This window comes from Eubalaena glacialis, chromosome X, assembly GCF_028564815.1.
Source record: "Eubalaena glacialis isolate mEubGla1 chromosome X, mEubGla1.1.hap2.+ XY, whole genome shotgun sequence".
NCBI lineage: Eukaryota > Metazoa > Chordata > Mammalia > Artiodactyla > Balaenidae > Eubalaena > Eubalaena glacialis.
The window spans coordinates 40,690,565-40,702,721 of record NC_083736.1 but is presented as its reverse complement, the minus strand read 5'-3'; the positions used below and the strand labels follow the sequence as shown (position 1 = coordinate 40,702,721).

At 39.4% G+C, this 12,157-nt stretch overlaps 1 protein-coding gene across 1 annotated transcript in view; it reads left to right on the top strand.

Annotated features, from left to right (window-relative positions):
* The window catches only part of EFHC2 (EF-hand domain containing 2), a 158,975-nt gene that overhangs the window by 118,038 nt on the left and 28,780 nt on the right, over positions 1–12,157 (top strand). Inside the window, 2 exon segments of the mRNA XM_061178968.1 lie at positions 10,096–10,293; positions 12,023–12,115. Of these exon segments, the coding sequence (XP_061034951.1) occupies positions 10,096–10,293; positions 12,023–12,115 (291 nt within the window).

Here is a 12,157-nt window from a genome sequence, read left to right as displayed (position 1 = left end):
CTCTCTTCCTTTTTTTTATATATATATATATTTTTCCTTTTTCTCCTTTTGTGAGTATGTATGTGTATGCTTCTTTGTGTGATTTTGTCTGTATACCTTTGCTTTTACCATTTGTCCTAGGGTTCTGTCAGTTTTTTTGTTTTTGGGGGTTTTTTTTTACAGATCATTGAAATTATTATTTATAACACTTCTAAGACTTAAACAAATTATTATTTTATAGTTATTCATTCCCCAAGAAGAAAATGGGTACAGGATCTTTCAGTAACGAAGTTGGAACATTGTAAAAGTAAATACAGCATTTGACAAGGAAGATGACATAAGTCTGTCCCGTCATTTGATGTAGAAACAAATGCTGCTTAACAAGGTTGAGTCTCTGGTATTATTTATCTCTGATAACACTTCTTGGAAGTCTTGTGCCTTAACAAAATGCTGTGTGATGACAGGTTATAATATAATCCCAAGATTAAAGCTCTTTTGCTTATACTTATCTATTTCCATAATGTATTTTTTTTTAATTTATTTCTTATACAGCAGGTTCTTATTAGTCATCCATTTTATACACATCAGTGTATACATGTCAATCCCAATCACCCAATTCATCACACCGTGACCCCCAACCCCGCTGTTTTTTTTTAAGTATAGTTTTTAGCTCTTGTTATCATTGGTGGACTTGTTTTTTGGTTCGGTTGCTCTCTCTTTCTTTTTTTATTACTTTTATAATTTTTCATTTTTAATAATTTTTTAAAATTTTTTAATTGTTTATTTTAATAACTTTATTTTATTTTATTTTACTTTTCTCTTTCTTTCTTTTTTCCCTCCCTTTTCTTCTGAGCTGGTGGCTGACAGAGTCTTGGTGCTCCAGCCAGGCATCAGGCCTGAGCCTCTGAGGGGGTAAGAGCCGAGTTCAGGACACTGGTCCACCAAAGACCTCCCGGCCCCACGTAATATCAAACGGCGAAAGCTCTCTCAGAGATCTCCATCTCAACGCTACAACCCAGCTCCACTCAACGTCCAGCAAGCTACAGTGCTGGACACCCTATGCCAAACAACTAGCAAGACAGGGACACAACCCTGCCCATTAGCAGAGAGGCTGCCTAAAATCATAATAAGTTCACAGACACCCCAAAACACACCACCGGATGCAGTCCTGCCCACCAGAAAGACAAGATCCAGCCTCATCCACCAGAACTCAGGCACCAGTCCCCTCCACCAGGAAGCCTACACAACCCACTGAACCAACCTTACCCACTGGGGGCACACACCAAAAACAATGGGAACAACGAACCTGCAGCCTGTGAAAAGGAGACCCCAAACACAGTAAGTTAAGCAAAATGAGAAGGCAGAGAAATACACAGCAGATGAAGGAGCAAGGTAAAAACCCACCAGACCAAACACATGAAGAAGAAATAGGCAGTCTACCTGAAAAAGAATTCAGAGTAATGATAGTAAAGATGATGCAAAATCTTGGAAATAGAATAGAGAAAATACAAGAAACATTTAACAAGGACCTAGAAGAACTAAAGAGCAAACAATGATGAACAACGAAATAAATGAAATTAAAAATTCTCTAGAAGGAATCAATAGCAGAATAACTGAGGCAGAAGAACGGATAAGTGACCTGGAAGATAAAATAGTGGAAATAACTACTGCACAGCAGAATAAAGAAAAAAGAATGAAAAGAATTGAGGACCATCTCAGAGACCTCTGGGACAACATGAAACACACCAACATTCAAATTATAGGTGTCCCAGAGGAAGGAGAGAAAAAGACAGGGACTGAGAAAATATTGGAAGAGATTACAGTTGAAAACTTCCCTAATATGGGAATGGAAATAGTCAATCAAGTCCAGGAAACACGGAGAGTCCCATACAGGATAAATCCAAGGAGAAACACGCCAAGACACATATTAACCAAACTATCAAAAATTAAATACAAAGAAAAAATATTAAAAGCAGCAAGGGAAAAGTAACAAATAACATGCAAGGGAATCCCCATAAGGTTAACAGCTGATCTTTCAGCAGACACTCTGCAAGCCAGAAGGGAGTGGCAGGACATATTTAAAGTGATGAAAGAGAAAAACCTACAACCAAGATTGGTCTACCCAGCAAGGACCTCATTACAGATTCGACAGAGAAATTAAAGCCTTTACATACAAGCAAAAGCTAAGAGAATTCAGCACCACCAAACCACCCTTACAACAAATGCTAAAGGAACTTCTCTAGGCAGGAAACACAAGAGAAGGAAAAGACCCACAATAACAAACCCAAAACAATTAAGAAAATGGTAATAGGAACTTATATATCGATAATCACCTTAAATGCAAATGGATTAAATGCTCCTAACAAAAGACACAGACTGGTTGAATGGATACAAAAACAAGACCCGTATATATGCTGTCTACAAGAGACCCACTTCAGACCTAGGGACACATACAGACTGAAAGTGAGGGGTTGGAAAAAGATATTCCATGCAAATGGGAATCAAAAGAAAGCTGGAGTAGCAATTCTCATATCAGACAAAATAGACTTTAAAACAAAGACTATTACAGGAGACAAGGAAGGACACTACATAATGATCAAGGGATCAATCCAAGAAGAAGATATAACAATTGTAAATATTTATGCACCCAACATAGGAGCACCTCAATACTTAAGGCAAATGCTAACAGCCATAAAAGGGGAAATCAACAGTAACACAATAATAGTGGGGGACTTTAACACCCCACTTTCACCAATGGACAGATCATCCAAAATGAAAATAAATAAGGAAACACAAGCTTTAAATGATACATTAAACAAGATGGACTTAATTGATATTTATAGGACATTCCATCCAAAACAACAGAATATACTTTCTTCTCAAGTGCTCATGGAACATTCTCCAGGATAGATCATATCTTGGGTCACAAACCAAGCCTTGGTAAATTTAAGAAAATTGAAATCGTATCAAGTATCTTTTCTGACCACAATGCTATGAGACTAGATATCAATTACAGGAAAAAATCTGTAAAAAATACAAACACATGGAGGCTAAACAAAACACTACTAAATAACCAAGAGATCAGTGAAGAAATCAAAGAGGAAATCAAAAAATACCTAGGAACAAATGACAATGAAAACACGACGACCCAAAACCTATGGGATGCAGCAAAAGCAGTTCTAAGAGGGAAGTTTATAGCAATACAATCCTACCTCAAGAAACAAGAAACATCTCAGATAAACAACCTAAACTTACAGCTAAAGCAATTAGAGAAAGAAGAACAAAAAACCCCCAAAGTTAGCAGAAGGAAAGAAATCATAAAGATCAGATCAGAAATAACTGAACTAGAAATGAAGAAAACAATAGCAAAGATCAATGAAACTAAAAGCTGGTTCTTTGCGAAGATAAACAAATTGATAAACCATTAACCAGACTCATCAAGAAAAAAAGGGAGACGACTCAAATCAATAGAATTAGAAATGAAAGAGGAGAAGTAACAACTGACATTGCAGAAATACAAAGGATCATGAGAGATTACTACAAGCAACTATATGCCAATAAAATGGACAACCTGGAAGAAATGGACAAATCCTTAGAAAAGCACAACCTTCTGAGACTGAACCAGGAAGAAATAGAAAATATAAACAGACCAATCACAAACACTGAAATTGAGACTGTGATTAAAAATCTTCCAACAAACAAAAACCCAGGACCAGCTGGATTCACAGGCGAATTCTATCAAACATTTAGTGAAGAGCTAACACCTATCCTTCTCAAACTCTTCCAAAGTATAGCAGAGGGAGGAACACTCGCAAACTCATTCTACGAGGCCACCATCACCCTGATACCAAAACCAGACAAAGATGTCACAAAAAAAGAAAACTACCGACCAATATCACTGATGAACATAGATGCAAAAATCCTCAACAAAATACTAGCAAACAGAATCCAACAGCACATTAAAAGGATCATACACCATGATCAAGTGGGGTTTATCCCAGGAATGCAAGGATTCTTCAATATACGCAAATCAATCAATGTGATACACCATATTAACAAATTGAAGGAGAAAAACCATATGATCATCTCAATAGATGCAGAAAAAGCTTTCGAGAAAATTCAGCACCCATTTATGATAAAAAAAAACCTCCAGGGCTTCCCTGGTGGCGCAGTGGTTGAGAGTCTGCCTGCCGGTGCAGGGCACACGGGTTCGAGCCCTGGTCTGGGAAGATCCCACATGCCGCGGAGCAACTGGGCCCGTGAGCCACAATTACTGAGCCTGCATGTCTGGAGCCTGTGCTCCACAACGGGAGGGGCCGCGATGGTGAGGGGCCCACGCACCGCGATGAAGAGTGGCCCCCGCTTGCCACAACTGGAGAAAACCCTCGCACAGAAACAAAGACCCAACACAGCCATAAATAAATAAAAATAAATAAATTTTAAAAATAAATAAATAAATAAATAAAATAATAATTTAAAAAAAAACCTCCAGAAAGTAGGCATAGAGGGAACTTACCTCAACATAATAAAGGCCATATATGACAAACCCACAGCCAACATCATTCTCAATGGTGAAAAACTGAAACCATTTCTTCTAAGATCAGGAACAAGACAAAGTTGCCCACTCTCACCACTATTATTCAACATAGTTTTGGAAGTTTTAGCCACAGCAATCAGAGGAGAAAAAGAAATAAGAGGAATCCAAATCGGAAAAGAACACGTAAAACTGTCACTGTTTGCAGATGACATGATACTATACCTAGAGAATCCCAAAGATGCTACCAGAAAACTACTAGAGCTAATCAATGAATATGGTAAAGTAGCAGGATATAAAATTAATGCACAGAAATCTCTTGCATTCCTATACACTAATGATGAAAAATCTGAAAGAGAAATTAAGGAAACACTCCCATTTACCATTGCAACAAAAAGAATAAAATACCTAGGAATAAACCTACCTAAGGAGACAAAAGACCTGTATGCAGAAAACTATAGGACACTGATGAAAGAAATTAAAGATGATACAGACAGATGGAGAGATATACCATGTTCTTAGATTGGAAGAATCAACATTGTGAAAATGACTCTACTACCCAAAGCAATCTACAGATTCAGTGCAATCCCTATCAAACTACCAATGGCATTTTTCACCAAACTAGAACAAAAAATTTCACATTTTATATGGAAACACAAAAGACCCCGAATAGCCAAAGCAATCTTGAGAAAGAAAAACGGAGCTGGAGGAATCAGGCTTCCTGACTTCAGACTATACTACAAAGCTACAGTAATTAAGACAGCATGGTACTGGCACAAAAACAGAAATATAGATCAGTGGAACAAGATAGAAAGCCCAGAGATGAACCCACACACATATGGTCACCTTATCTTTGCTAAAGGAGGCAAGAATATACAATGGAGAAAAGACAGCCTCTTCAATAAGTGGTGCTGGGAAAACTGGACAGCTACATGTAAAAGAATGAAATGAATTAGAACACTCCCTAACACCATACACAAATATAAACTCAAAATGGATTAAAGACCTAAATGTAAGGCCAGACACTCTAAAACTCCTAGAGGAAAACGTAGGCAGAACACTCTATGACATACATCACAGCAAGATCCTTTTTGACCCACCTCCTAGAGAAATGGAAGTAAAAACAAAAATAAACAAATGGGACCTAATGAAGCTTAACAGCTTTTGCACAGCAAAGGAGACCATAAACAAGACGAAACGACAACCCTCAGAATGGGAGAAAATATTTGCAAATGAAGCAACTGACAAAGGATTCATCTCCAAAATATACAAGCAGCTCATGCAGCTCAATATCAAAAAAACAAACAACCCAATCCAAAAATGGGCCGAAGACCTAAATAGACATTTCTCCAAAGAAGATATACCGATTGCCAACAAACACATGAAAGGATGCTCAACATCACTAATCATTAGAGAAATGCAAATCAAAGCTGCAATGAGGTATCACCTCACACCGCTCAGAATGGCCATCATCAAAAAATCTACAAACAATAAATGCTGGAGAAGGTGTGGAGAAAAAAGAACCCTCTTGTGCTGTTGGTGGGAATGTAAATTGATACAGCCACTATGGAGAACAGTATGGAGGTTCCTTAAAAAACTAAAAATAGAACTACCATATGACCCAGCAATCCCACTACTGGGCATATACCCTGTGAAAACCATAATTCAAAAAGTCATGGGGGGCTTCCCTGGTGGCGCAGTGGTTGAGAATCTGCCTGCCAATGCAGGGGACACGGGTTCGAGCCCTGGTCTGGGAAGATCCCACATGCCGCGGAGCAACTAGGCCCGTGAGCCACAACTACTGAGCCTGTGCGTCTGGAGCCTGTGCTCCGCAACAAGTGAGGCCGCAATAGTGAGAGGCCCGCGCACTGCGATGAAGAGTGGCCCCTGCTCGCTGCAACTAGAGAAAGCCCTCGCACAGAAACAAAGACCCAACACAGCCAAAAATAAATTAATTAATTAATTAAAAAAAAAAAAAGAGTCATGTACCGCAATGTTCATTGCAGCTCTATTTACAATAGCCAGGACATGGAAGCAACCTAAGTGTCCATCGACAGCTGAATGGTTAAAGAAGCTGTAGCACATATATACAATGGAATATTACTCAGCCATAAAAAAGAAACGAAACTGAGTTATTTGTAGTGAGGTGGATGGACCTAGAGACTGTCATACAGAGTGTAGTAAGTCAGAAAGAGAAAAACCAATACTGTATGCTAACACATATATATGGAGTCTAAATAAAAAAAAAATGGTTCTGAAGAACCTAGGGGCAGGACAGGAATAAAGACACAGACGTAGAGAATGGACTTGAGCACATGGGGAGGGGGAAGGGTAAGCTGGCACGAAGTGAGAGAGTAGCATGGACATATATATATATACTATCAAATGTAAAATAGATAGCTAGTGGGAAGCAGCCACATAGCACAGGGAGATCAGCTCTGTGCTTTGTGTCCACCTAGAGGGGTGCGATAGGGAGGGTGGGAGGGAGACGCAAGAGGGAGGAGAGATGGGGATATATGTATATGTATAGCTGATTCACTTTGTTATACAGCAGAAACTAACACACCATTGTAAAGCAATTATACTCCAATAAAGTTGTTAAAAAAATAATAAAATTTAAAAAAAAAGAAGACATGGAAAGCAGTGGAATACTGAGGTGTTTAAAACCCAGGCATGCAGAACCCAGCAGATATAAATTTTCACTGCAGTGAGGTCAGGATAATTTCCGTTTATCCAATGAAAAGGAAAATAAACTTTTTTTTTTAAACATCTTTATTGGAGTATAATTGCTTTACAATGGTGTGTTAGTTTCTGCTTTATAACAAAGTGAATCAGCTATGCATATACATATATCCCATATCTCCTCCCTCTTGCATCTCCCTCCCACCCTCCCTATCCCACCCCTCTAGAGGAAAATAAACTTTTATGACCTGGTGGGGCTAGAGTAGGTTTAGTTAAAGGTACGTGGTAAGTTTCTAGTTATTGCTGCAGACACTCTTTTCCCTCGTCCTTGGGAGTGTGCCACTTCTTCTTCATGCCGTTTTCTACCCTCAAAAAGAAAAAGATTTCAAATGGGTATTTTTCTGACGATAAAAGTCATATTTGATAATTATAAAAATTCAGAAAAAGCATTTTATATATAGGTATAAAATCATTTTTATACCTATATATAAAGAAAGCTCAGGGCTTCCCTGGTGGCGCAGTGGTTGGGAGTCTGCCTGCCGGTGCGGGGGGCACGGGTTCGGGCCCTGGTCTGGGAGGATCCCACGTGCCGCGGAGCGGCTGGGCCCGTGGGCCACGGCTGCTGGGCCTGCGCGTCCGGAGCCTGTGCTCCGCGACGGGGGAGGCCACGGTGGTGGGGGGCCCCGCGCACCGCGGTGAGGGGTGGCCCCCGTTCGCCGCGGCTGGAGGGGGCCCTCGTGCGGAGGCGAAGGCCCAACACAGCTAAATAAATAAATGAATTTATAAAAAAAAAAAAAAAAAAAGAAAGCTCAGCAATCAGGGATAATGCTATAGATGTTTTGGTATGTATCCTTCCAGTCTTTTTTTCTGTGCATATATATGTCAATTTGTACCGGTATCTTTAGTTTCATTGGGATCATACTACATTTATCAACATAGCATGGATGTCTTTCATACCAATTAATACCAATCAGTCAACAGCCTACTTTTCATGGTTGCATAGTGTTCAATTCTGGGCATGTGTCGTGACTGATTATTCCATGACCAGTGTTGTAAATGAGCCGGGGGCTTCCCTTGGTGTGGTTCCTCCGTGGTCACTTGGCTCTCTGTCAGAGATGGTTGGTGACTCAGGGTTTCTGAAATTACTTTCTCTTACTTATTTATGCGGGTTAGTGATAGCTCTCAAAGCACAGGTCATGGACGGGAAAGGGAATAGAGAGGTCTGTTAAAAAATCAGCTCAAAAGCCACTGCCTTCAGCTTTCCCTGAATGAGCCCCACTCCATGCGGTCACTCTTTCTTCTGTGTCCCAACAGACGAGGGACAGAATAGTATGCAGGAACATGGGCTCTGGAGCCAGACTGCAGGGGTTTGCATTCTGACTTCGTGACGCTGGACATATTACTTCACATTTCTCTGCCTCAGTGTTCTCATCTGTAAAATGAGGCTAATACTAGTATCTACCTTCTGGGCCAGATGAGGTGATCCATGCCAAAAGGACCCAGCAGCACAGGACCTGGCACATAGCAAGTACTCAACAAGTGGTGAGGGTTATTATTATTACTCAGTTCATTCAAGTGGCCCTCCCAGTTAGTAGCTAGGGAGCTCATCTGGATGCCTGGACAGCCCAAATAGATTATAGACTCTGAAAAGTTCAGATGCCAAAGTGACTACAGTGTTTTCCAGGTAGTGAGCCCCCGGCCAACGTTACTGATTGATCGTCTAACCCAAACTGACTTGCTGCAATGGTGGGGTCCTCTTGGTTGAATTTGGCCTTCGTTTCCCATTAAAAAAACAAAAGCAAAGCAAAACAAAACAAAAACCCCAGAGACCCTAATAAGTGGATGTAGGTGAAATACAGTTCCTTCAGGTAGGTCAACATCATAGCTGTGGGCTTTCCTACACTCTATCTAAGGAAATTCTTGACCAGAAGAACCTATAGATCTCTTAAATGATAGTGGAAATGACAAGAAATATTTAAAAGAACTAAAAACCATATTATTCCAAAAGACCAGTCTTTAATGGAAGAACAAATCAAATCTTGTATTCCCTCATTTATTTGGGATTCTTGGGAACTGAATTTTTTTCCAGTAAGTAGATTTTCTAGGTGGTGGAAGCTTATTCATTTAACCACCATAACAGTTTGCACTTTAACCATTTTGATGTAATTCTTTCTAATGCCTGTTGCATGGTTTATGGCTTTCCTATAGCGAATATATTGAAAACATGTCAGCCAATTTGTTAAGCTTTGAGGCCTCATCGTGAATGTGTTGCTGTCATTTGTATCTTTGTTGTTGTTTGTTTGTTTGTTTGCGCTGCCAAATGATCTCAGTGCCATTTGCCTTCTAAAGGCTCAGACAACTGTACCTTTACACAGCTCTTTTCACTTTTCACTTTTTTTTCTCACTGGTAGGGTGTGTCAGTTTTTACTTTTTACTACAGAAATGTGCATAATCGCTTTCCCCATCTCCAAAACACCTTTCTAACTTACTGATTTATAAGTTTTATACCCTGGGAAACCAGAACCCCAAGTCTGTTACTATTTTGTATACAGTAAGATGAATAGGTATTGAATGAAATCATGTATTTAGTCACAGGATTTTTGACCATTCGAGGACTTTAAGAATTTACTTCCTAGTTGTAGGCTGTTATGCGGTAGAAGTTTGACTCTGGGCAAAGTGCCATTTTATTTACAAGCTGTTGTGCTTATTATTGTTTTCCATTCTAGCACGAGTGCCTTCCTGTTGCTCATAGGTAGAGAAATTAAATTAAAGAAAAATAATAACCTGTCTCTAGGCAGTTGGTAAAGTTTTGTAAAATGGGATTTGGATATGTTTAATAGAAAGAAAGGTAAAATAGTCTTAGATATAATTTCTTGAGTGTTTTTCCATTTTCTTTACAGAGAAATAATGATGAGTCTAACTGTCGGGAAACTCACAGGCTAAGAAGTTATAACCATTGCACATCACTACCGGGTGCCTGAGGACCCCCGTCCAGATACGAATGTCCTAATTGCACAGGCCCATGAACAGCTCAAGAAAAATACTTCTGAGAATTTTGAAAGACTCATTGCTACCTGTGTATACCAAGATTGGGAAAAGTAAGCTTTTACTTTATTGATTCTAATAAATCATTTACGTTTCTGTGAACCTGACTAATGAAGGAATTTGTATTTTATCAAAAAGGGCAAAAAGAAAATTGACATGTCTCCTCATACTCCACTATGTAGCAAAGCCACCTTAAATCATTTTTGGAGATTATCTGGGTACAGATATTTCATAGTGATGGATGGTGAGCTTTGCTTGTTGATGGAATAGGGGAGGCCCTGTATCTTCAAAAGAATAGGATTGCCCCTTTGCATTTTCTTTTAATTGGTTTCTAGAGGTTTTCAATTGAAACATAGTAAATCAATGTTAGAAGGTTTAATTCTGAGATGTCGTCTCTTTACATTATTTTAGTGATAAGTGGGATTTATAAGTGTGACTTTTATAATACACAGAACAGGGGATTTGCAAGTAAACTTTCTATAGAATTTCTTTGAAATTATTTCTCCTTGAAGATAATGAAGCTCAGCATAATCTATTTCGAATACATTTATCGTGTTTGCATTGAGCTTTATTAAGTCACTGTTACAAACAACTGGAGCTCGATCTTAGTATGTTTTGGTGTTCATCTTATCCACAGACTGATATAGTGAGGGGTGGGTGGAATACTCAACTGGAGTTAGAAAACCTTAGATCAAACTCTAGCCTCTGATTTTATTACTACAGACCACTGCCATCTCTTTTCCCCATGACCCCTTCCTTCATCCCCAAACCTGAAGTCTGCACCCAAGTGGCTACCTACATACCCTAAATATCTTTGAAGGTCCCATAGTTTATTTTAATTGTAAATATGTTTTTTTTTTCCTAATCCATAATACACCCTTGTTGAGATGTTATAAAGATGGTATTTTTCCTTGAATCTTTAAGCTTCTCTGAGCCTCCTGGAGGATGTGTGGCGTGAGCTTTGCATGACCCGGGCCTTGCCTTCCACCCTAGTGGTACCCCTTCCCAGGGTGAGAATTGTGACCCTCCTTCACTAAAGGAACACCTCCTGGGAAAATGGGGCTAGTTGATCAGACAACTCTGAGGTTCTCCAGATCCAACAAGCTCCAATTCTAGACATAAACATTCTCTTATCATTTTATAACCTACTGCAAAGAAAGAAGCCCACTTTCTTTCCTGTTGGTTCTAATTTTGCCTGATGCCTGGAAGAACACTGTCTGAGTTAGAACATTGGACAAGCATTTCTGTGCCCTCAGCAGGCTGGGGAAAATGACTGTTGGGCTGCTCTGGAGAAAAAATTGAGGTGAATGTTAAGGCCCCGGTTGGGGCTTCTAGGTTATAAGGTTTGGGTCCTAGGAAAAGACTAGAAAAACACCCTCCAGTCATATAATACTTGTGTTGGAGGCTCTAGATGCCTGTCAGATTAAGAGATGTTTTCAAATATCAGAACCATTTTTGACTAGTGGTCAAGAATGCAGATCGATTACTTAGAGCAACACTCGTGGCTACAGCCTTAATAGGCTGTACTATCACCAACCAAGAATCTGAATCTTGATGGAAAGACCTTTGTAAGGACAGAATCTAGTGACTTCTGAAATGGAAAAAAAAGTTGGTGAAATGCAGTATTACTGTTTTTCCTTACTGTGATTCCAGTACCAGTTTTCATACTTATTTCCAGGTGCATGCTTTTAGGACACATCTGTGTTTTCTTTCCTATAGAGTGTAATTGTTACTCAAGAGACACAAAGTATATAAAAGCCCATTTACTTTGTTTTAATGCAGGGAAAAATTATTACCCAGCAAAGACATCAAAAGGCTGTGCAGGTCCTCCAGATTACCTTTGAATGATGATATTCTGGGATCCTTACTCTCCAGGTAAGTGAGAACTCCACCCTCATGGGCAATGTCCTGCATATT